Source organism: Symphodus melops (genome assembly GCF_947650265.1).
Source record: "Symphodus melops genome assembly, chromosome: 7".
NCBI classification, from domain to species: Eukaryota; Metazoa; Chordata; class Actinopteri; order Labriformes; family Labridae; genus Symphodus; species Symphodus melops.
The window spans coordinates 24,211,227-24,237,091 of record NC_136697.1 but is presented as its reverse complement, the minus strand read 5'-3'; the positions used below and the strand labels follow the sequence as shown (position 1 = coordinate 24,237,091).

At 41.7% G+C, this 25,865-nt stretch overlaps 1 protein-coding gene across 2 annotated transcripts; it reads left to right on the top strand.

Annotated features, from left to right (window-relative positions):
• The first annotated feature begins 1 nt into the window (after window position 1).
• Window positions 2–25,182, top strand: tep1 (telomerase-associated protein 1). Of its 2 annotated transcripts, XM_079348465.1 has the most exons (57): window positions 2–88; window positions 1,188–1,403; window positions 2,092–2,603; window positions 2,716–2,898; window positions 2,990–3,139; window positions 3,252–3,416; window positions 3,792–3,929; window positions 4,058–4,129; window positions 4,439–4,563; window positions 4,737–4,894; window positions 5,067–5,176; window positions 5,349–5,427; window positions 5,819–6,011; window positions 6,865–7,330; window positions 7,429–7,581; window positions 7,790–7,855; window positions 8,087–8,205; window positions 8,468–8,536; window positions 8,841–8,984; window positions 9,321–9,612; window positions 9,909–10,030; window positions 10,184–10,297; window positions 10,485–10,602; window positions 10,760–10,948; window positions 11,626–11,819; window positions 11,915–12,056; window positions 12,187–12,366; window positions 12,535–12,627; window positions 13,086–13,221; window positions 13,328–13,487; window positions 13,759–13,892; window positions 13,991–14,079; window positions 14,763–14,877; window positions 14,976–15,002; window positions 15,106–15,316; window positions 15,429–15,549; window positions 15,982–16,106; window positions 16,218–16,317; window positions 16,415–16,570; window positions 17,087–17,299; window positions 17,722–17,778; window positions 17,906–18,041; window positions 18,573–18,824; window positions 18,923–19,074; window positions 19,319–19,426; window positions 19,553–19,657; window positions 19,826–19,955; window positions 20,092–20,177; window positions 20,755–20,881; window positions 21,362–21,492; window positions 21,586–21,707; window positions 22,816–22,959; window positions 23,307–23,406; window positions 23,548–23,659; window positions 23,757–23,839; window positions 24,394–24,498; window positions 24,661–25,182. In XM_079348465.1, exons 3-57 carry the CDS (start codon window positions 2,094–2,096, stop codon window positions 24,778–24,780), a joined length of 8,001 nt encoding a protein of 2,666 aa, XP_079204591.1. In that variant the 5' UTR covers window positions 2–88; window positions 1,188–1,403; window positions 2,092–2,093; the 3' UTR covers window positions 24,781–25,182. The 2 variants fall into 2 exon arrangements, with proteins under 2 accessions (XP_079204591.1, XP_079204592.1); XM_079348466.1 differs by lacking the exon at window positions 14,976–15,002.
• The last annotated feature ends 683 nt before the right edge of the window (window positions 25,183–25,865 follow it).

Sequence of the window (25,865 nt, the reverse complement as noted above, 5' to 3'; positions counted from 1 at the left end):
TTTTTTTTTTGACGTGCCCGTCGTCGCTGCTGCAGCGGAAGTAGAACGTTTTTCGGTTCCTCCTTTGACTCGTACACGAAGAGTTACGGTAATTTATGCGCGTGTCACCTGAGAAATCTTTAATGATGATGATTGATGTTTAATTTTGTACTTAAGTACATAGGGAGCACGGTTCACTTAAATTAAATTAATTGTGTGTGTGTGTATGTGTGTGTGTGTGTGTGTGTGTGTGTGTGTGTGTGTGTGTGAGAGAGAGAGAGAGAGAGAGAGAGTGAGTGTGTACTCACTGGGCTTCTTTGAGAAGTCAGAAAATAATCATGCATACAATTCAACCATTAAAACTGTTCAGCTTTCTGTTCAGGAATGTAAGTAAGTAAATTAACTATAATTTGACATCGTAATCAATAAATAATAATGTGCTTTACTATTTTTTGATGTCACAAAACAAACAGTAAATGTCAAAATGTCATTATTGTTTTTGTGTGATGAAGTGTAAATAATTCCCCCTGAAGCATTTCCACAGTCATGCTGCTGATTACACGATCATTTGAATATGGCGACCCATATGGCTGTCATTACGGTAAAAAAGTACACAATAATACTGACCAATCAGCGCTCTCTATCAAACCCGGAAGCGACGTTGCCATGTCGGCTTCTTATAAGCGACTTTGGGCTTGTTTTTTTCTATGAAGTAGTTTGCAAAAATATAATAAAGAGTGTGAGACGAACGAGAACGAGAAGCTAAACGTTTGCTAGCAAGATTTAAAGATTGGATTTGTTTATTTATTCCGCTAATTTTCACTGTTTGTAATTATTATTTATTTTAAATTTAAAAAAAAAATTAAAAACAGTGGAAAGTATCATTCAGAAGAAAATAAAATAAAAGAATAAGTCTGGATTGTAATCTATTATAAATTACATGACTGCAAAGGAGTGGGAGGAAGTAAAACTTATTGAATCCCACCCCTCTCCATCTGTTCAGCCATCATGTAATAAAGTCAATAACTTTGTGTACTATTAACAAACAGTATGTATAATTTGATCCAATGGTCCAATGCGTAACAGCAAAAAAAAAAAAAAAAGTGAAAATCTTGATTTTGATTGGGCATGGCTGGGGAGATACAGTATTATCTATTGGAAGTGCCAAGTTGACTTATTTACATAAACCTGGGTTGCTTGTTTCTCAGACGAGATCTGGCAACCCTGCACAGAAACAAAGCAGCTGCTTCCGATCAGGACATTTACAGTAAACTCGGATGCCACATTTAGCCCGTGATGCGGCAGAAATAGACGCTCACACTTCTTCACTGCATCAAACACTAAGAGCAGACACAAGAGGACAGCTCTACGTCACAGTCGGCTCTGTCTCTGTGTCTGCAGAGCATTCAGGGTCTGTGTTTGCGGTGAGTTTCATCAGCTGATCTGGCTGTTCATAGCTGACCAGTATAACCACACCTACTCAGGTCTGGAGTCATTTCAGAGAAGTTGAGACGAGACATGTCCAGTTTTGAATGTTGACTAATGTCTCAGGTTCATTTCTAAGAAGTGATATCCAGTGCACAGCTGGATGTTTTAAAAATTTTTTTTTTTATAGTTTATTACTTTATTTTACACTTAGCCTAATGACTTTATTATGTATTCGAGTCATAGTAAATTGCTGTTTACATACTTGTAGAAAGCTCTTATAATACACTGTAACCAGATTGGAAATTCACGTCATTTATTAAACCAATGTCTGTTAGTAAATGAGTTTTATTTGATTAGGCTCCATTTTTTATGACGCAGTAGCCTTATCGTTTGTATTTCCTGCCTTTGTTTACAACTACGTTTTACATTTAATTATTTAGTGTCCTGTTAAATATATGAAAAGTCAGTTTGCTTTGTGCTGACGGTTTGGACTTTGCTCCATTTTTATGGATGTTTTCAGCAACACACCCTGAAGTGTAGTAGTGTAAAGCTTGTTTGAGTGGTTGGAGAAATGCTGCTGAACTACTTGTCTTTATACTTTATGTCATTCAGGATTATGAAGCTTTGTGCTTGTTACTAAGAGGAGGAGCTGTGATGTGAATGATGTGTTTTCTTTCTCTGCAGAGATGAGGGCTTTGACTTTACAGCAGGCGGATGTAACCCGAGGAGGGCAGCAGCCACAGGCCACATGTGGCCACAGCTTGTCTTCCAACTACGCTCCTCCACGTCTGGAGAACAAGCTCCTCACTCAGACTTCCACACTCATACCCCCACTTTTAAACCTCGCCACACTGCCTTCCTCATGTCCTGCTCTGCAGCCCTCCAGCCTGTCTTCCACTTCCACCTCCCTCCTCTCCACCTCCTCTTCCTCACCTTCCCTCACCTCTCCTCTCCTCAGCACCGAGAACAAGCTTCTAGAAAGTGCGTCACCTGTCCTTTCTTTTTCTCTGAGCTCCCACACATCTGTCCCTCGTGACTCCCTCTTTCCAGCATCCCTGGCCAGCAATCGCTTTGCTCATCCTTCTTCATTCCTCACTGGTGTTTTGGGTGGAGCAGAAAAGCCCGTCGATGGAGGAGATAAAGTCACTGAGGAAACATTTGAAGCGATGCAGTCCACCTCCGAAGAAACAAGTGTGGTACATAACATTTGTTTGACTTTTTAACGTTAGTGATATCGAATAGACAACCGTTTTTTGACGTGCCAAATTTGGTGCCGTTATTGTTTTAACGTGCCTTCCTCTGCATCAGACGCACTCTGAGGAGGAATCCTGGTCTGAAGACAGCGATGTGGAGGAGGATAGTGAAGGATCATGCATGGAATTAGGAGTTGGCAACCAAGATCCCGATCGATTTTTGGTCATCAAACAGGAGGAATTCCCTGAGCTTGAAAGGGAAGACGATACGATTGAAGAGGAGCTGAAAGATAAAAAAGTAAAAACGACAACATGTAGACAACGAAGTAGATAAAGCATCACATGTTTATTTAAAGACTCTAACTTTTCTGCTCCTGTGTGTTCCCTAGTATTTCCTGCTGAACGCTGTGTGTTGCTCCCTGATCAATAAGAGCAAAAATCCAGGAGAGGATGAGTGGGACGCAGAGGACAGTGTTTGGACCAGGATCATGAACCTGTCGAAGGACATATCTGTCTCTGACCCACAGTTTCTTCTCAAGGTGTGTGTGTGTGTGTGCTCACATGACACATTTGAAAAAAGGAGCATTTATGGCCTTTCTTAACTTTCAGTAACATGCTGTTTGCTTGTTTTTTTTTTCTTGGACCTTATAGGTGGCAGTTTACACTCGACAGGAGCTGAACATCCGCATCACAACAAACTTCTTATTGGCTCTGGCTGCGAATCAGCCGTCCACCAAGTCGCATGTCCGTAGATACTTCTGCTCTGCCGTCCAGCTGCCCTCAGACTGGCTGGAAGTTGTCAGAATCTACAGCGCAGTAAGTGCCAGTGAGCGTCCAGCGTATGGTGCGGCCTTCATGTAACAGTACTTCAAAACTGGCTTGGGTTAAAGGTTGTAGAGGAAGTGCTGAAAAACAATCTATTGCAGTAATTTGATCATATTCTACAAATGAAATATGATGCAAGACAAGTGAAAATCCTGTCTTTTTTTCATTTGAACATGAGTATCAGAAGTTTAAAGCTGTCAGTTACAGCATTGCAGTACCTCATCATCTTGCATTTTTTTCACTCACATTTACCTTTAACCATTGGAGCGTCTGGGATGTGGAAGTTGTAGATGACCACATTTTGATTTGAAAGATATTCGTATTGTAGTTATTAACTTTGCCGCCCTGGTTCTGTCCTGTTTCCAGTGCTTCAGCCGCTCCCTGCCGATGTGCCTGAAGAAGGCGATGGCCGACAAGTTCAAGCAGTTCAACGAGTACCAGTTGGCAAAGTACAACACACGCAAACACCGCTGTAAACACAGCCGCAACAGGCCCGAAGGCAAGGTACAGAAGCATTCATTTCAGTCCTACCCTTTTTTAAAAATATATATTATACTACATCATCACTGGATGCAAACCTCCCCTTAATAAACCCTGTGTTTCTAATACATGTTGAATGTTTGATTTTGCAGAAAACAAGCAGCGAGGATCTGAAAGGGTGGGCAAACTTGCTGCGATCAGATGAAACTGTCCTGTCCAAGTTTGTAAGTTGATACACGGCACTCGTTTTGTGTGAGTTTTATTTTGGCTGTTAACACAGTTTTAGATGCACATGTTTCCTGAAGTGAATTTAAAAGCAGGATGAGCTCAAATGACTCTACAGTATGCTGCGTATTGTGATAGTGCAGATCGTTTGAGCGACACTGTGGCGAAAAGAACTTCAAGATCGTCTTCCTTTCTGTTTGTGCATTATCTTGATGCTTTGTTGAGTTCACTTGGTTTCTTTTGTAGCTTTTGTTTCTGCTCCTGTATAAACACACAGGTGACACTGCTCCCGGTGTGTCTGTGTGTAGTTGCAGGTGGAGGGCAGTAAAGCGGTGGTGGATAAAAAGCAGAGTGAGTTCAGCATGAAGAAGATGATCAAGAAGCTTCACATCAAAGAACCGGCTCATCATGTCATGGCCATCCTGGGAAAAAAGTGAGCAACACAAACACTTATTCCAGAGCACATATCTGGATATTTAAATGTTTCTAATGTACAATATTGTGTTCTGATAATAATGTATAATATCTCTGTTCTTTAGGAAAGCACCCTTTCCATCTCTTGGCTTGTTCTGCCTCTGGTTTACAATGTGCTTGTTTGGGTTCTAGGTATCCCGCTGATCCTCGGACGTTCAACCGCAGTGGAATAAAGGGCACGTGGGACAGGGAGCGAGCGGGGCAGAGAATGAAGCTCAAAGAACCAGAGACGTGGGAGCGCCTGCTCAGCCTGGAGGGGAACAAGGCTGCTACCTGGGAGAAGCTCATAGGTCTGCTGAGACACACACTTAAAGTGGAGAGAATTAAAGCCTCACCTCAGTGCTAATGCTAATCCCGTAGAAGTTTGAGAAGCTGCGTTAATAAAGAAACATACCCAGCTTTATTTACTGAGACACTACCTTGTTCTCCAACATATTAATGAATAATCTCTCTACCATGCAGACAATAAGTCTCTTCCATTCATGGCCATGCTGAGGAATCTGAGGAACATGATCACTAAAGGTATCAGCGAGGCTCATCACCAGAAGATCCTCAACAAACTCACCAATAAGGTGAGATCCAAGAGACTCAGCATGTACTTATAAATAAATGTGAAGATGTAGATGCGAATAATGTTGTTGTATTTTAGGAGTTTTTATGGATCAGGAGGAGTTTTATTTGTGTGGTTATCAAGAATTTGATGTTTTTTTCATCCATTTTGTTTTATTGATGTTTTCTCCCCAGACAGCGGTTATTCAGAGCCGACAGTTTCCCTTCAGGTTTCTTGCTGCCTACAAAGTCGTCATGCAGCTTCATACTTTGGGTAAGATACTTAAACATCTAGTGACTCACTAAACATCACAGAAACACACACACCAGGAGCTTACTTTTAAGACTGGGCGGGCGAATTTGACTTTGTTTCTATAGAGCCAGAAGTCTGTTTACATTTTTTACACGTGGAACAAAAATAAATAAAACGAATAGACGTGTGCTCCTCTATTCAGAATGAATAATGTTACCTGGGACAACTCAAAAGAAGTTGTTAGTTAAGAGTTCCCACTCTGGCCTATTCAGCATTTTTAAGATCTTCACCAAATGTCATGGTAAAAGGATGGCTGCTAAAAACCCTCACATTGTACTGCCAGCAGAGCTGCTGAGTCATTTCTTAGATATTGGACTAAAAACTCTTCTTTTGTTGGCATTCGGTTATTTAGCCTCGGAATCAGAGAAGGTCGTCCCTCCTGTTAAAGACATCTTGAAAGACATCCTGAAGAAGATTCCCAAGAGCAAGCGCTTCACCAAGCTGGACTGGGAGACGACTGGAAGGAGCCGACTGAGGGTGACGCTCGGGGTGCCGTTTGTCTACAGACTGTACCGCTTAAAGAAGGCCCAGCTCAGAAAAGCCAAGTATGAAATTACTGTTTTGTTGCAGATATTTTCTTGGGTATACTGTGGATTTATTTCTTCTAACATTGTAGCTCACAATTGTCCTGTTGGAAGTATAATCCAGAGAGAGAACTGTAGAAAATAATAAATCACTGTAAGATAGGATGGAAAAACTGCAGACAGAGTGAGACAGGGTGTAGTTAAATAAATATCCTTTTTTTTGGACATTGAAATGGTCCATTGAATAATATCAAATTGCATACATCACAGTGGACTAAGTATTAAAGGTTGCATTTTACGCAAAAAACACTACCATGTTTTACAAACATTAATGTGTCCCTAGTCTGTCTGCAAACTCTCCAAAAATGAGGAGAGTCCATCCTCTCTGTCTTCTGCCTGCTCCACTTTTCAAAAATATGTGCTCAAACAGGCTGTTTGAAGATTTTCACATTATGACATCACAAAGGGCAGTAGCCCCTCCCCCAGGTGGGTGACACTCCCACAGCTGTTTGTTCTCCCCTCTGAGTCTACCTTTTTAACCGCACACAATCACTGTAGCCCAAGGCACATCTCCTTCCAGAGAAGGGGGCGTGGTCAAACACAGCTCATTAGCATTTAAAGCTACAGACACAGAAACAGGGCTGAAAAAGATGGGTGTATAGACGTGATCAAATACAGGATCAGAGTAGATTTAGAACAAGAGAGTTCACAGACAAAATAACATGATAAAGTGTGACCCTTAAAGTAATACAAACATGTTCAGAATAACAGGTTAAAGATTAACTTAATTTAAAAAAACTATTCATGGTATGGAGTCAGAAATAATTCAAATGAATTAATTGTGATGTAACTGTTTCTGTGTCCCTGCATCCAGTGAGAGGTTGTACACTGTCGAACTGTTGGATCGTTATCGCAAAGCTCTGGAGACGGCCGTGCAGCTCTCCTGCCGCTACAACGTGCCCCCTCTCCCTGGACGGACTGTCATCATGCTGCCTGTAAACGAGTTCAACAATACCAACATGAAAGCGATGCAGGAATTCTGCCTCCCACCAGACCCCGAGGAGGAAGAGGAGGAGAAGAAGGAGGAGGAAGAGAAGACTGAAGAGGAGGATGAGGTGGTGGAAGAGGAGGAGGAGAATGAGGAGGAGAATGATGAGGAGGAGGAAGAAGAGGAGAATGAGATGGAGGAGAAGGAGGAGGAGGAGGAGAAGGAGGAGGAGGAGGAGGAGGAAGAGGAGAATGAGATGGAGAAGGAGGAGGAGGAGAAGGAGGAGGAGGAGAAGGAGGAGGAAACGCGTAGACAGAAGAAAAAGCCAGAGAAGGACAAGCTCACTCCATCTGTAAGAGCCTGAACATAAAAACACTCAATAACAAAATACATGAATAGTGTTCAGGTCCATGAATGAAATGTAACTCTGCTGTGTTTACATTCCCTCAGCTTCAAGAGATTGCAGTTCTGTTGTCTCTGATGATCAGCAGCAGTGCCGAGGACTGTCAGCTCTGCATGTATGATTGGAGTAATGCTCAAGAGGTCGAGCTGAAGTCTGATGTTCTTCTTGATAATGTCAGGAGTGTGGTGAAACAAATGAAGGTCGGGCCTTTTTACCTTTCCATGTCCGTCCTTGTTGTCTCTGACGAGCCTTTATCTCAGAGTTCTTTAACGTCACTCCTCACAACAAAAACAAACACTGCTTATTCATTGTGGACGGACACTTGCATTTCTGTCACTTCACAACAGATACTTGTGATCTGTAAGAAGAATTTATTTTTGTTTATGAAGGAATTCTTCTATTTTACAGAAATTTAGCGAGTCATCATCGGAAGGCCAAAACTATTTGTCCACACTGTTCAGCAACAAAAACAAGGTCAGTGTTTTACAGCTGAATTTTATTTTGATGAGTTTAAAAAAAAAAAAAAAAAATGATTTAACCTTTATTAAACTGCAATGTAAAGACATTTGATGAGTCAGCAACTGTAAATACATGACACAATAATAACTCTCCGCAGCATTGCTAATTAAAACTGATGAAGGGGGACGTCAGCGACTATTCAACAAAATGCTTCCTTGTTGTTCTGATCTTGTTTTTGTATCTCAGATTGACAACATCATCGTGCTCAGTGACTATATTGGTCATTCAATTGATTGGCTCATCAAACGCTACCGCATGGATGTGAACAACAAAGCCCTCATGGTGCAGATCAACTTGGAAAACAGGTGGAGCTCCAGTTTGCTGTTAAAGCTGCTTTTACTCCTTAACCCTGCTGTCAAGTCATGAAAGAGGAAGTTGCACTCAATTGATCCTTAATTTAACATTTTGTATATTTGAAGTTATTATTTCATTTCATTATTCATTAAGTTGCAATGAAGTGAAGTCATAAAGACACAATTCTAGGAACACACAAAATATCTCTGTATCTTTCATCTCCTGTTTCTTCTCTATCTTGAGCTGATCATGTTTTGTTTTGTTGATCATTAGCAGACATCAGGAGTTCAAAGCTGACAGGAACACTGTGCTGCTGACGGGTTTCAGCGAACAAATACTCAGGTAAAACGTCTCACTGCTTATTTATCCTACACCTGCTCATAATCTTCTTTTAATTTTAAAGGCTCTAACTTTACTTATTCCTGTGAACTTCCTTGTGAAAACAGTTACCCGTAGTTCCTGGGGATTATTAATGACTAATGTTATACCTGGACATACATATATGCCAAGCTACGTTAAACTAGCTTCACATTTATCAGCCAGATGTGAGAGCGGTTTCGGTCTTTTCATCCAACTGCAACCAAAAAATAAAAATAAGAAATGCTTTTTTTCACAATATGTCCCCTTTTTTTATCAACATGTTCAGGTTTGTGGCAGAGCGAGGATCATCCAGGCTGCTGGACCACGTGGAGCATTTAGACAAGCTGTACAACATCCCACCACCAGAGGGAGCTAAAGACCCCCAAAAGTCAAAAAACATTGTCCCAATATCAGCCAGCCCCAAGTTAAGGTAGTTTTAAGCTTTTTCATATTCAGCATTTAACTTAAGTTAACTTAACTCAATTTAACTTTAACAATTTACTTAAATCTTAGATAAGCTTTGAACATAGTATTTGAACATGTATTTTATTTTTACTGACATCTCAGTATCAAGCTTCTTATGTTTTATTTTAGATTTTTTAGCCCGTTAGGCGGCGATAATGTACTCAAACTAAGCTCTGACACGTGCAGAGACACAACTCTTTAAATTTACACAAAATGACATTAATTTATAAAGATAGAGCAGTTCTGTAACTTGTTATCTGTTCCTCATTAGTTTAATCCCGACTCCCTCCTCTGTCCCCAGGTGGCGAGCTGTCCGTGTCTTCATCTCCTCCACCTTCAGAGACATGCACACCGAGCGTGATATCTTGGTGCAGGGCGTGTTCCCGGAGCTCAGGCGTCGTGCTGCTCAGCACTGCCTCCACCTGCAGGAGGTGGAGCTGCGTTGGGGGGTGACAGAGGAGGAGTCAGAGCGGGCCACGGAGCTGTGCCTGTCGGAGGTGTGTCGCAGCCAGATGATGGTGGGAGTCCTCGGAGAGAGATACGGCCTGGTGCCACCCAAACCTGTCCTACCTGACCTGCCACAATACAGCTGGGTAAGACTTTTATTAATGACATAAAAAGAACAGAATTGATAAGAAGAGTTGAGTACACAGCTCAGCGCACCTAAAAAAATATATAAGTGGTCATATACAGCTCATTTGCATTTAAAGCTACAGACACAGAAACAGCCTGTTCTGAGCAGGGCTGAAAGAGAGAAGTTTATAGACATGATCAAACACAGGATCAGAGTGGAGTTAGAATAAGAAACTTCATTGACAGGTTTTTGGGAAGCTTCTTTAAAGGAGGAGAATATGTGACCTGAAGCCTGATTTTTCTCCTCTGTGTGCAGCTGGCTTCGGCCCCAGCAGGCCTGTCCGTCACAGAGATGGAGATCCGTCAGTTTGAGGCTCTTTACCCCGACACAGTCAACCAGCGAATGTTCTGCTACTTCAGAGATCCAAACCTCATCAAGTATGTAACCCACGCTCACATCCACCTCTCACAGTTATTAAGATTTTTTTTTTGAGTGGGCATTGGGCATAATTTTAAACGCTGTAACACTGCATCGATTGCAGGAAATCTCTCGAAATGATTTATATCTTATCTCCATTTTGTGTTTCTCAGATCAGTCCCGGTGGCGTGGAGATCTCACTTTGCTCCTGAATCAAAGGAGGCGGAGTCTAAGATGGCCTCTCTGAAGAGAAGGATTCTGGACAATGACGTCAAGGTCACTGAGAAGTGAGTGACAGAGCAACTGCACTGAAGCCAGTGGGCTTTAGGACAATCATTTTATCATTTAACAACCACTATTTGTTAAAAAAAACAAACGCATGCAAGTGCTGCATGAAGTATTTTTACATTGAACGACGATATACAGTTTTCAGTGTCTCGCTGAGGTTCTTGTTTTTCTGTTTTAATGACATAGTTACCAGAGTGAGTGGGGGGGCGTTGAGGAGGGAAAACCATATCTGAAAAAACTGGAGGACTTTGGCAGGGCCGTGCTGGAAGACCTGTGGACGGCTGTCGTAAAGCAGTTTGTGGAGGTGAGTTAGAAAATGTTTCTTACCTCTGAGGCAGATTGTGTTCTAGTCACACTGCTTTGAGCCTCATTGAATCTTACATTGTGAATTATTACCCCTTCAAACTAAAGAGGCGTCATCATGCTGTACATTACAATATGTTTCTATTCTCACGTGGCAGGAGGATGCCGACGCTAAGGCCATGTCTGACGTGAAAGAGCAGGAGGTTCACCAGGGGGCGCTGCAGAGGCAGTTCTTCGGCAGACAGAAGCTGCTGTCTGCAGCTGTGGAGATCGTGGAGCAGGCCCAGACTAAAGGAGGGATGATGGTGGTGGAGGCAGGACCTGGAGAGGGGAAAACTGTCTTCATGGTAAATTGACAACAGTCTAAAATGTTTGACAGATTATCCCACTGTTGTTGTCTGTATTTGAACATTTGAAACATAAAAACCTTGCTGAAATCCTGCAATTAGCCTAAATCAGTTTTAACTAGGTGTACCGAATAAACTGTGAGCGAGGTGAAAACTCCATGTGGGAAACGTTACACATACAGTATCGCTCCCTCCAGGAAATACACCAGACCATTGGTTCACAACTGATGGATTTATTCTTCGTTTCCTTTCACCTTCAATCCACTTGTCTTGGCTTAAATCCACCGTCAAACGTACATACAAAAAAGACGCTTATTTAACATAAATTATAAACAGAAACTTTTGGTGATAAAACAATACAATAACAGATAAACACACCTCGTTGGCTGCATACTCCTTGGAGAGGAGTTCACAGAGATGGATGGTTCACTGTGCTTCTTAAAGAAAAGGTTTAGTTTGCTCAATAAACAATAAACAGAGACCCATCTCATACTACTCTCCTCATGCTTTCAGAGTGTGTCACACACTTTCTGTTCCCCCCCGCAACAGGTGTAACGTACTCATTTCCTATTTACATTAAATTCAATATTTCAAATAACATTTAAATAAAAAACAAACAATATGACATAAATTATATTTATGGCAGTTAAATACAGCATGTATCTGTCTGCACACAGGCTGCTCTCGCAGAGACCCTCAGGACCGGAGTGAAGTCCAGGAACAACCTCGCCTGTGATGTCATCTGCTACTCTACAGCTGCCAGCCAATCAGCTCGCTCTGTGGAAAACCTGCTCCGCTGCCTCGTCCAATGGTTGAAGAAAATGAAAGACTCTGAGGAGGAGGAGGAGGCACCTCTTCCCAATTCTTACAAGTAGCTAGATTTGTAATTTCCTTTAAAAATGTCCGGATGCTTCATATTCTTTGAGCTCTAAATCTTGTTTCTCTGTATATTATTTCTCCTCACAGAGATTTGCTGTCAGAGTTTCACTCCAGTTTGAGCGACATGAAGAAGAAAAGGCCTCTTGTGCTGTTGGTTGATGGAGTGGATCTGGTCCAAGATGGCAGAGGTCAGCTCTGCTCTGATTGGATACCGCAGGAGCTTCCACAGGTCAGTTACCTTCTCAGAAAATGTAAGAATAATTGCTGTGCGGGCTCACGGACATCAATAAATAAAAGCAGTGTAGTCATGGTGTGAGGTAGTTTATTGGCTGTGTTTGTGCCTTGCGTGTGTTCGTCAGGGTGTTTGTTTGGTCGTGAGCATCCCGTCCAAAGCAGCTCTGCTACAAACGCTGGCGAAGAAGAAAGGCACGGTCCTGTTTTCTCTGGGTCAGCTGACCATGCTGGACAGGAAGGAGATCGTTCAGAAGGGATTGGACTCCTTCGGGAAGAAACTCAGTGACTCTGCATTCAACAACCAGGTTCTCTTCTAATGTTTTTCACTCGAGTAATTACGGAGCTCCTTCTCTGTGAACTCTGGTAGTTGTTTGAGTCCAGTGTCTTCTTTGATGCATAATGCTTTATAATTCCTCTTTTTCCTTTTGGCTAAAACTGAGCTGGGTTTTTTTTTTTTTTTTTTTTTTTTTCAGCTCCAGATGCTTGTAACGAAGAAGGGAGCAGTGAGTCCTCTCTACCTGCACCTGGCCTGTGGAGACCTGAGGAACTTTGCCTCCTTTGATAAGGTATTAAAATATGTTTTTTTTTTACACGTTTGTCACGATGCAAAAAACTGTGAGAGTCGAGTTATTGACGTCAGGAACAATAGTTAAAACAAAATCAGAATCAGAAAGACAGCAGTGGACACTTCACCCAGGATACAGGCTTTAAACAGAATGCTAACAGACATGCTATGATAATGGTATTTTAATAACCATATTGCCGTGCTTAAATGTGCTAATAATCACTAAAACATCCGAATGAATGTTGTTCCAAGTCGTCCTGTAGTTAGAGTATATGTTGAACGTTTCTGGTTGCCTTTTAGGAGGAGTTGTTGAAACATGTCAGAGTGGACTGACAGATCAAACGACAGTGGAAGCCTGAGGGCCGTGATGCTCATCCTAACCCACTTCACTTTTTTTTTTCTTGTTTTTTTTTTTTTTTAAACTTCACGACTGAAACCTATTTTATTTGTGTTTCTAAGTTGAAGGAGAGTCTCCAGGACTTGCCTCAGTCTCTGAGTCAGTTGGTGCAGCACAGCCTGAACAGACTCTGCTCGCAGTACAGAGGCATGCTGGGACTCCGCTGGGCGCTGGCAGCACTCACGGTCAGCTCCACTGGTAAGATGAGCTGAGTTTTAACATCATATTTAAACTTTAATGATGAAAAGGGGGACAGACAGAGCAATCTGCCTGACTGCCCAAATGTGTTCCTCCTGATTGACAGGTCTGAGAGACAGAGACTTGTATTCTGTCCTGAACACATGCAACGACTTGTCCTCAAAGGACCGACAGGCCACGTGGGAAGAAGTACTTCACCTGTCCAGGCATCCCAAAGGACGTGTTCCCATGGCAACTTTCACCCAGATAGTGCACAGTTTACAAAGGTTTGAAGCAGAATTTGAGTTCAAGGTGACAGATCTGTTTTAATTGACAGTTCAGAAGTGATAGTAGCCAGCAGGGGGCGCCTCCTCCGACTGTGTGATAGACCTCGATGACCGTACTTCTCTTTTGATTTATCATCTCAGTGAACATTGTACAATAAAAATCAAAATGTCTTCTTGCACTTCTCATGTACGTCTGGTGTTTTCACTAAGTGAAATACATGTAATCATTTAAGGCATGCAGGAGGTAACCTGTGTTGATCTTCATCTGCAGTCTCATTGGTCCGTCTCATTGTCACGACACTGACGACCTGCTGGCTCTGAACAACCTGGAGGTGCGGAGAGCCTTTGAGGACTTTTTACTCCCAACAGAGAACGACAGAACCAGAGCTCACCTTGTACTGGCAGGTAAACAAAACGTTCATTTAAGCGTAAGATGAAAGTCTAATAGGAGAATATATATGAGTACAGTTAAGTGTATATTTTAATAACTATATTTTTTACAGCTCATCTTTGGGCTCTTGCCGACCCGCAGGGCGCAGACACCTTCCTTCACTGTGAGGCCAACTCCATCATGCACCTTCCTACAAACCTGGTGAGCTGTCTCTCTATTCAACTCCAGCTATGTCACAGACTCAAGGTCCAGAAAAAACACAAAACGATGCAAGTGATTAATAATCTACACAAAAATTTATCCATATGAACCACAATCATTTATCCCTCTGAAGGGATTAAAAACAGTATGTTTCCAAAAAAAAGGACTAATATGTAACTCTGACACCTGGTGTTTAAAATGTGTACTTTCTGCATCGTCACTGCTCTCCATTATTCAAAAACATCTCCAATATTCATCCTAGTTTTACAACTACCACACTTCTGCTCGTGGAGCTTATTAGAAGCATGTCGGCTTCTGTCTGCCGGCTTTCATCGCTGCATCATTTGTTGGTTTTCTGTTTGTCTGGGAAACTGAGGAGCGAGGCACAAAATGGCCGCACTGTTCGTCCAATGAAGGTCGAATACCAAAACGTTGCCAATAGATGTCTGTTTGCAAATAAAAAGAGTTTAACTTTAAGTTTATGACGGACACATAACTCTCCTACACTCGTGTTTAGTGAAATGGATGTGCAAAGATTACAAAAGAAAAAACAAAACAGTCAGGACACTAATCTTATGCAAAGAAATTTCAACCTTCCTGGACACAAATATTTCCAAAGAAAACATCGGTGACTTTATTTCTGGACGTTTTTAATCTTCTCCGCTTCATTTGTCTTCTGACAGATTCAAAGCGGTCAAATCGAGGCGCTTCATTCCCTTCTCTCCAGCTTCTACTTCCTGTATGCTCAGGTGCGTCACGGCCTCATTCATCAACTCCTGGAGACCTATCAGCTGTGTGGTGAGTCAGATCGGCCCTTTAATCCATTTCCAATGGTTTTTCTCTGAAGACCTTTCTCTGAAGAATTTCTATCCTGTGAAATTTCTCCTTCTTTGTAGATTATAATCATGAATCAGCGCCCTCATGTAGGTGCTTTAACTATCTTTAACTAACTTTAACTTTCACTAACAATCTCCCACCCAGTTTGCTTTATCCATCCTTCATAAATGTTTCTCTTTGTGTCCTCAGTTGGTTTCCAAGAAGGTCTCGAAGACTGTCATAGTTTCCTGAAACGCCACGCCCAGCTGCTCTCCTCATGGCCGACTCTTTTCATTCAGCAAGCCCTGAACGAGCCTCCTGAGACCTCCGCTCACACCTGGGCTCAGGGCCTGGTGGGAAAAGGAGGGATCCGGGTCGTCGAGTGGTTGAACAATGACTATCAGGCTAAGCAGGAGAGGAGGTATTCAGATTGTGTGCCAGGACGTTACAAAGAGTGTGTTTGAACAAATTCTCATTTAGTCTTTTCACCCCTGTATGTTGAAGGTTTGATGGTTTTGTGTGTTTCCTCTCAGTGAGCTGGTTTCCACCTTCTCCTCCAAACCGACCTGTTTGGTTTTGAGCTCGAATGGAGAGCTGATGGTGGTTGGCACTGGGCAGGGAATCCTGCATCTTATCAATACACAGACCGGACAGGTATGAACAAACGCTCCAGTAGACATTTACTTTTAGTTTTTCTGCCTTAGATGCGTGATCTCAGGTTAGACTAATGGTTTTAATCAACGAATGAGCACAATCTAGAGTGGCGGTACTTCTGAGAGAGGGCAAATAGACAGAACAGTTTGTTTCAGTCAATTGAGATTGCAGAGTGTCGTTATGTTTTTCCAACTTGTGATTAGATATACAGCCAGCGCTCTAACAGGCATGCGCGTCATGTACAGTATGGTTTGCATATTAGCCTTATTTATGCTTTCTCTGATCCCCTTTGACCTCTGAACAATCTCTTCCTCTGGACTTAAATGGTTGTGATGTTAACAGATTAGTTTGAATAAGATTGTTCAGGTGTCAAGTGTGCTGAGAAAAAAAGTACAAAAAAAAGTCTAATATTGAGTTTTTGGTCTGGAACAGGAAGTGAAATCTCTGGTGAGCAGCTGTGACGGCATCTCGAGCTGTGTGTTTCTCAAAGATGGCCGCCTTGTTACTACGTCCTACGACGGACGGATAGAGATCTGGGACATCGAGAACAGCTGCAGGTTGGACAGAAAAAAAACGCCGCCTCCCTAAATCCCCTAACCCTGATCTGTTTCTGTTTCTGTCCTCTGATGTGGTTTGATTGGCTGGACTCATGTTTCCTCTCTTTACAGGACTGCTCTCATCAACGCCCACACTAACACGATAACAGCGAGTGACATCACTTCAGACAGGAAGAACCTCGCTACCGTGTCTCTGGACTTCATGTTAAAAGTAAATCCTGTGAAAAAGACATTGCACTGTTATTATTATAAAAATCACATTTAACATAATTCTGCTCTCAGAAGTAGTGAAACTCAAACTTTTTCAGGTCTGGTCTTCGGCCAAAGGTAAGGAAGTTGCGGCCTTTCACAGCACGAGCCCTTTGAACTGTGTGACGTTTGACCCGGAGGGTCACCTGCTGGCTGCAGGTTGCTGGAACGGGAATGTGATCATCTGGAACTGGCTGCAGAATAAAATAATCAAAGTGAGTAAATGGAAGTGCAAAATATCTGACTTGAAGGATTCAGATGAGACAGCTTGGGTGAGTTCCTGAGTCCTCTCGTTTGAAAATTAAAATATCTGCTGGTCTGGAGCTGGAAGATATTGACCTTTTATATTTATCTCCAAATGTGTTTTTAAGTTTTTCTTCTTCAGGCCACATTAGCCGCTACGACGGGAACCGAATCTTAAACCAATCTATTGGTGGTTGGGTTGCATTGTGGGTAATGTAGTTTTCAGAAATGTAAAGGAGAGAACTTTGCCTTAATTTCAGTGTCCCATCAGTGTAGGACTCTTTAAAAAGCACTTCCATCTCTCCTCGACACGTTACTAAGGTAGTGTATTCAGTATTTTTTGGAAGTAGGTTATTACTTATGAGAGTATTGAAAAGCAGAAGTAGAAGAAGAGGAGTATTAAATGTGATTTAAAGTCCAAGTCGAGGTAAGATCATTTAGTTGAAGGTGTCCTAAACACTTTCTCCTTCCTCTGTGCTTTTCTTCAGAACCTGTCGGGTCACCGGCGCTCCGTTCGCAGTCTCTCCTTCGCTCACCGGTCCTCCATGCTCTGCTCCGGCTCTGTGTCCGGGGAGGTCAGGGTGTGGTCGGTGGCCACCTCCACCTGTGTGGGATGTTTCCAGGCTCACGGCGGAGCCACAGAGGCCCTCACCTTCCTGGACGAAGGGAGGACGCTGCTGACTGCCGGCTCGGATCAAACGGTGAGGAAACACTTCCTGAACCTGGGTCAGAAAAGATAAATAGTTGCTCTTTTACATCACTGACGTCTTCCCTGTTTCACACAACCGATTTCAAACAAGTCATTATGTCTGACTCATCCCAAAGATTTAAAAATATGTGCTTCAAAACTTCTAATATTTCCATAAAACAGAACAAAAGGAGACTAACTTTATTACTGCTGCTGGTTTTAGCTGTCAAAACAGTTCAAACAAATTTATTACAGAACAGACTTCAGGTGATTTGTTGTTGATTCTATTTTCTGATTTTGATCCAAGAAAAAGAAACAGTTTGTATATATATTGCCTAACTGAGTGTAAATGTGCAGAAGATAATCTCTCCTACTTTAATCAACATCCTCCTCTCTCTCTCTCTCTGTTTCCTTTTTTGTCCTTCATTCAAACAGCTGCATCTCTGGTCAGGAGGGCTCGGGCGTTCAGTTGCTGTGTTAAAACATGAAAAGGTGAGCTCCTTCTTCTTAGAGTCCAGCTACCAGTCAGTATGTAAAGTGATACGTTAGGCATTTCTTCCTCGATGTCCAAACAGCAGATGACATGTTAACGCACATTTTACGGCGCTCCGTTTTCCAGTGCGAGGACGAGCCTCCTCGCAAGAAACACAAGTCTGAGAGCGCTCCTCCCGCTGCTCTGTGTGTGGCTGTGAACGGAGACTATGTTGCTGTGGGATATCATATCGACGGCATCAAACTCTTCAGCCTTGATTCAGGTATGTTTCCTTTGAGTCTGCTTTTAAACACATTCATGTGTTTATAGCAAATTAAAGTTCATAATCCTGATAAAGCTCCTGTGAGAGAGGTGCAGTGTTTAAATGCCTCCTTTTTATGTTTTTGTTATTTGTTGTTGTCCTGTACAATTTCTGCGAGATTATTATGTTTTGGTGTTTTGTGAAACGTGGGGAAAGAGAGTGAGGGGAGGCATGCACCAAGCAGCCAATATTGTCAATGGGTTTCAGCCTTTGTACAGGGGGCTACTTACTAAGGTGCCCTGAAAGAATCTCATCTTTCTGTCTTCAAACACTTGAATATATGACTGTGTGAATCTTTAAAATGTAAAGAAAAGCTGGTTCTGCTGCGTGCTCCAACTCACCTCAAGGAAAATAGGCATATTTAGAAATCCCTTTTAACCCGACTTTTTTTTTTTTTTAAAAGATTCAACTCATGAAGAAAATGAACTTTTAAAGCACCACATGGTAGATGTGGCGAACAAACAAACCTTTACCGTTTGCATTTCCTTGCAGGTAAACAGATTTGGGCTTCACAGATAGTTGATGTGAGCGTGAAGTGCCTGCGGTGGCTCTACGTGGACGCCGAGCAGACGCAATCGGAGCTGCTGGTGTCTTCCGGGAGCGACCTGCGTATGAGGGTCTGGAAGAAGAAGGACGGGGAGGAAGAGCTGCTGGGAGGTCTGGACCAGTGGGGAATATTTGGCAACCATTCACGCCCCGTCCTCGCAACTGAACAAAGCTCATCCCACCTGGCTACAGCTTCAGGTGAGCGACGGTGAAGGAATAACACGACTCCTTGTTTTAGAGAAGAGTTTTTAAAGCTGAAACGTTTTCATCCCTTCCTTTCTTGCCGTGGAAATAAGATGACGGCTCTGTTTGTCTGTGGTCGCTGAGTGAGCTGGCTGAAGACCCCTGCACTGAGCCGTGTAACCTGATGAGAGGACACACTGGAGGAGTCACCTGTCTGTCTTTCAGTCCTGATGGTGGACAGTTGCTGACTGGAGGGAAAGATATGGTACGATCTCCCCATCAATTTGTTTGGTTAAAAAAAAACACTGAACCAGATGTTAACATAATGATAAATCATAAGGTCTCACTGCGTAGAAAAAGCCCAAACATAAATCTGAATGTCACTTTGTGTTAGCGTGCTAAACGGCTATACAGTGACAGATAAAAGGAGCCCAAATGCAGGCTCACTCGAGGTCAGTTAAAGTACAGTTTAATAATGAGGTTTTGTGCAAACACTGTTTATCTTTCAGGCCCTGTTGGTTTGGGATCTGAGCAAGTCTCCTGCTGTCCTCTCCAAGTCGCTCCTTCACTCTCACAGAGACTGGATCACCGGCTGTGTTTGGACTCCAGACTGCGTGGTACATTTTTTATTTTATTTTATTTTTTTAATTTTTTAATACTCTAACGTAGTATTTATAGTTCTGCTGTGTTTTTGCAAACCTGCATTCATCAGGCGTTCCTTTTTTTTTTTTTTTCTGTTTCAGATTAGCTCCTCAAACGATGGCAGGCTTTGTTTATGGGACCTGCAGGCCGGCCGACTTCTCAAAGAAATCTCCTGGCCCAGTCCTCTTACATCTGTCTGCTGCCAGGTGAGAAAACATATAAAACATCTGTCTATCACACACCGTGTGTGTTGTTTCCTCCTTTCCTTTATATTAGTGGATGAAAATCACTTCCTAGTTCGTGTCTTGGTACCCAGCCTCAGCCTCATGAGGAGGTTTACATATTGACGTGTTGTTTGCTGTTTTGGTCTGCAGGGACCGTATGTGATGGCAGGCTGTGCAAAAGGAGCGCTGCATGTTTGGAACTGGGAAACGAGCACAGAAGTCAGCCACATCGCTGCACACCAGCAGCGCATCAACCACTGCTCTGTCCTGCAGAACACAGGTGAACTTTGTGTGTTCACACCTGCAGTCACTGTCTGTCCCTCCTGCTCCACTCAATGAGAGATCCAGTATGAGAATCAGCATCACAGTTTGATTCAAATGGTTCCTTATTATTATTATTTTTTTTTCTTTTCAAGACAAGAGTGAAAAAGTCAACTCAGAGGAAATGACGGTCGTCACCGCTTCTGATGACGGCTCAGTGCAGATCTGGAAACCTCTTCAGGTCTGTCTGCGTGTTTTAATCCTCTACACATAAAGCTTTTACTGTATTTAAAAATAAGGTCATATCTTTGATCTTTTTATTACTTTAATCCTTTTCACTTTTTTTGATTTTTACTTTGTTTTATTTCCCATGTGTGGCTCCTGTTCCTCTCCACAAATGTTATCTCAACCTAACATGTGAGCAGTCTGGTATCAGCTTCAAAGCGTCCACCTATCTGTCAACTAAGCTACTTCCTTAATATATGCTCATAAATGAATCACTCTTAGGCTTCAATACAATATAATAAAAATATGATTTAAAAAGTTTGGTAATCCTTGTTCAAAGAGAAATAAGCTTTTCACACCAAATGAGTTTTTGAAGCTCCAAACATGTTTATTACTGCTGTAAAAATGGGCATTTTTAACATGTGTCATTACATGGTGTTTACCTCGGATGTCTTTGTGTGCGTCACTTTTAGTTTAAGTCTGCAACCGGAGCGGGAAAAGACATCTTAGGATCTTAACCCTCTTAAAGTTTGGACTCTGTCACTTCTATGTTTTTGTTTTCTCTCTCTCCCTGTTTCTACTTGTACGTACAGGTGGAGCACCTTAACACCTTCCGGGGTCACAGCGGCTCCGTGCACGTAGTTGTTCCCAAACAAGGACTCCCAGAATTCCTCACTGTCTCTGAAGACTGCTCACTGCGAAGCTGGACACTGACAACAGGTAATAGTTTATACACAGTACGACCTTTGCAAAGTAACAACTAAAATACAGCCAATTTAATTTGAATTTTCACTAATATTACCTGATTTATTCACCAGTCAAAAAGCGTTTAGCGTGAGTGTCATTGTATTACACTAGCAGTTTCCTTTCTGGTTTTCACAAGTGTGCTAGATGGATTACAACACGCATTATCACAGAGTGTCAAGCGGGGATGAACTTTAATGCCCAGTTATTTTCCAGTCGAGTGACCATCTTGTCTTAATTATACCGTTTACCTTTTCCACAAGTGTTTGTATCTCCACATCTTTCTATCTCTTCAGATTGAAAATGGATTTAACAAACATATTGGCTGACATGTTGATATCTGATTTTGTTCCCTCACTAATATTAACATTGGTATCGGCTCCAATGATTCCTATTGGTCAGGTCTTATTCTTCTGTACAGACCTTGATTTGCAGCTCTGGGTTGTGTCTTTTCAGACGGCCCCTCCAGCCTGAACGGCCTGGTCACAGCCCTCTTCTTCTCTCAGAGAGATGATCTGCTCTTTGTTGGTTATGAATCTGGTTTGGTGGAAATTTGGCAGAACAACACTGTGGTTGGCCACAAGCAGGTGAGGACAAAGGGAACAATGCTGGACACGTGCAGGTGTTTTTATGTGCGGGTGTTATTTCATGATGTCTGTGCCTGCTTGTTTGTGTGTCAGACCTCAGCCGTCACCGTCACAGCCATCTGCTCCATGCCTGATAACCAGTTCGCTGTCAGCTACATGAAGCCTGCTGTGGACGTGTGGAAGCTGGTGTGGAATCAGCAACGCAGCACAGCGAGGTAAATGACAGTCCAACTACTGAAACATGTTATCCCTTTTTATAATATTACTTTGAAACCCAGATGTGAGTTCTTATTTACATGACAGCTACACAGTAAATCAAACGTGCACATTATTGATGAGCAGAATTCATTTCCAGATGACAAAAAAACTTCAAATGCAAACTGAGTGGAGTTGAGTTTTTTTTTAAATGTCACTCTGATGGTGACTCTTGCTTGGTTCTGATGCGATCACTGATCTGTTGACTTTATTCTCTCTTTATTTTTACTTACGTAAATATCTATAAATCCTGACTTAAACACGATCAAAAAACATTCAGCGTGACGCTCCTACCCACTCCACCACTCCACCCCATGTACTGTAGTCCTACAAGAGGGCGGCCCAGGTTCGCTTTAGACCTGTGACATGTCATCCCAACTTTCTCTCCCTCTCTCTCTCTCTCTCTCTCTCTCTCTCTCTCTCTCTCTCTCTCTCTCTCTCTCTCTCTCTCTCTCTCTCTCTCCTGATTCCCGACTCGATCCACTGTTCAATCTAATTTAATAAAAAGACATTCTCAATTCTCAAACCACCTGTGCTTCGCGCCCACTACGAGTACTAAACTCCACCTGTAACCAAGATATTCGCTAAAATTAGGTCCAAATAAATATATGAATTAACATCATGTTTCTTATTTTAAATGAAATATTTCCCATAAATGATATTCTTGTATTCTAATGATCTAAATAAAGTTTTACCAGCGTTAACTGATTATTCTTATTTTTTAATTAAATAAACCATGATTAACTGGCTTCTACATCAAGTTTCATCACTTTTAAATATTTTGTCTGTTTTTTGTTTTTTTAGAAATGTATATCTTAAATTTGCATTTATTTGAAGCCACGGTGCACTATCCTTTGGAAATTACACATAATTTGTCATAATCAACCCATTATCTTTCAGAGAGTGTCGTCACCTTGTGTTCATGTTTCCTCCTTCTCATAGAGATCACTTCACAGATGTTAACAAAGACTGGACACTCTGAGTTACATGTTTGACATGTATGATATAAGTAGAACTTGAGCAGATGAATGTGAAAGGTTAAAGTGAGTGTGTCTGTCTCTCTCTCAGCCTGGTGAAGGTAAATACGTACAAGGTGGAAAACCCGGTGGTCCATCTCATGCACTGCTCGGTCCTGATTGGTGTGTCTGGAAACGGAGGAATACTGAACGTATCGCACACTGATGAAGACAGCTGGGGCCAAACAGTCACAAAGTAATCAATCACTATGTACATGATTGTTTTAGCTTTCATCTTTTTTTTAACCCATTTATGGTGTAGGTGAACATTGTAAAGACATCCATCTTGTTATAGTCACCCTAAATGATCACTGAAGTGAGATGGAGCTGATCAATTTAATATTTGAATTTTTAGATTTGAATGCAAAGTATTAAAGAGACGTTCATTGATGTTGATTATTTAAAACCGCACCTTGTCAATACTGTTTTCCAAAGTTAACATCAAGTTTTTATTGTTCTTTGGTGAAGGATGTTTCATTTTCAGCCCACAAAAGAGTCCGCTAACATAAAGTTCTTCATGTTGTTGTACGTTTGTTATTGCAGTTGGACAGAGTCAGTGCAAGTCATAACGCTGATCAGAAACGACCAAAAGAGCCTGTGGCTGTTGGGAGTAGGAGACGGAGAGATTAATGTTGGCTTCCTGGTGAGTTCTGACCGAATGATTTCAAAATAAAACGACAAGAATATTTGTACTTGCTCATTAAAGTGAGTGTAGACTATAGTGCATGACTTACTTTGGTTTGCTTTACAAATTGACTGTTGCCTCTGTTCTGTGTTTCTCCAGTTTTTCTTGGGCCTCAAACAACGTTTATATTCAACGTTCAGCTCAACAAACCTGGAGACTGACGAGGAGGAGAAGAGAGGCAGCGTGATCACAGCTGTAGCTATGGACAAAGGTACAAACAGCTACGAGTCACAATCATTTCTTCAACTGCTGTTTGAACTTTTCCTTGTGTGAAAGAACATGTTGTTGTTTTTTTTACGTTCTTTCAGAGTTCGTTGTGTGTGGAGACATAAAGGGCAACATGTGGTTCATTCATGCTCCACAACCTTCCACATGGCGCAGCAGAAAACCTGTAAGAGCTCAGAGAAGCGTGACTTAATTATCTCAAACTGAAAAACACGTTTTTAGTAGATTTACTGAACACATGCAAGAGATTCGACTTTGTGTTTTGATGCAAAACAATTAACAGATAACAACAGCAGAGCTCCTGCTGACAACTTAAATATAGCCTTTTACTTTGTGCAAGAGCAGATCCATTAACTTCTGTTATGTGCCAAATTCATATCTAAATAGCTCTGTGTCAGGTGGAACCAGACTGGTAAAGGAAACAAGAAATGACACTCTTGACGTGTCATGACCAGCTATGAACTTCTTAGCCAGTAAAAGTTTGACATTTTGTTTAGAATGGCACAAACCTTTATGTTGCCAATCCGCCCATCCAGATGTTTGGCATTCTTGCTCTGTGAGTTAGAGACTGCAGTTAATCAGTTTCACTTGATGTCCTTGTTTCTGCACTAACAACTGAAAAGATCAGGTTTAAAAACTGTTTTGGATAGAAGGAACTCCAGAGGTAAAATGCCTTGAGATATTGTGTAGATTGTTACCATGTTGATGTTTACTCCACAGGCCCACAGTGACAGGATCAGTGTGCTGAGACTCACTGACAGCACCATCATCTCAGCCTCTCACGACAGGACAGTGAAGCTGTGGGACAGAAACACCAAGAAACAGGTGCTTTAGAGGTTTCAACTTGAAAACATGAACGTTATAAAGACTTTGTCCAAATTAGAAAAATCCAATAAAAAGGCCTGACACATCACCCGCTGTTTTTACTTACTTGTACAGATGTTGCTCTTCACTTTCTCTTCCCTCTCTCTCTCTTCCCTCCTGCAGGTGGGGATGTTTGTGTGCAGAGGTCCTGTTCTGCTTTTGGAGGTGAACCCTAAAAATCCCAACGAGCTGGTCTGTGGTGACGGAGAGGGAAAGCTCTACTTTCTCTCCTGGAAAGAATAATGCTTCAGATATTACACACTAAATTACTCTGCTTACCAAAGATTTTCCTGCTTCCTCGTCGCTTTGGTGATGATGGTGAATGTGCAATAGATGTATTGAAAAAGAAAAAGAACGGGAAATAAATATATATGCGATGGCTTTGAATTAATTTTTACAACGTGCCTTTGATTGAGATGCTTTAGTAAAAAACTTGCACATGTAACAAGCAAGTATAAAAAGCATTTAAATATTCCTACGTTAATCAGTTTTAGTTTGACATTAATCAACAAATGCTAGTTTTTTTTTGTGCATCATGGCAGAATGAAGAATATAAATGAGGGATAAGAAACACTAACTGGAATAAAGTGCACTAACCCTGGATGTTGCTCTCTGTGGAATAAACATGTTTAAAGCGGCCCTTTGTGATTTGTTTGAATGTTTCCGTTTTTTCTTGTGCTTTGTGGCAAGATTTCATACATTAACAAATGTGTTAATTTATCTTACAGTCAGTTCATACCTAAAGCATCCTTACAATATGTCATTGTAATGAAATTGTGTTTTTTTTGTAAAAAAAAATAAGTATAAATGTTTATATAGACACATATATATTAACTAGTAGAACAATGCTACAAAGGCTTGATTTTTACAGCTTCACTCAAAAAAAAGGAAGAAAAAAAATCCTGGATTTTGAGCTGCAGGTCAACAGATTAATAATCAGAGAGGATTTTCATTATTTTGTATTTTTTTCTTCAGATGTCACATTTCTTTTATTTTTCTTTGTTGACTTTCCTTGACAAACTTTAGTTTTCACAGCAATAATGCATGCAAAGCTCAGCAGGACAAGAAGAGCGAGTCCTTTTCAGATGAGACTCTCTTATGGCGGCTCCCTGTCATTGCAGCGTTTTCACATTTTGGACCACTGCTTTGACTTCACTTTGTGATCCCTGTCAGGGGCCCGCTACTGGTCTGGGGCCCCAAACAGTTGCCTACCTTGCCTGGATGAGGGCCGTCTAATGTTGAAAGACTCTTAAAAACCTCTGGGAACCTCACTGAGGATGCATCCCAGCACATTTTAGAGATGTATCTTGAAAATAAGTAATTAATTC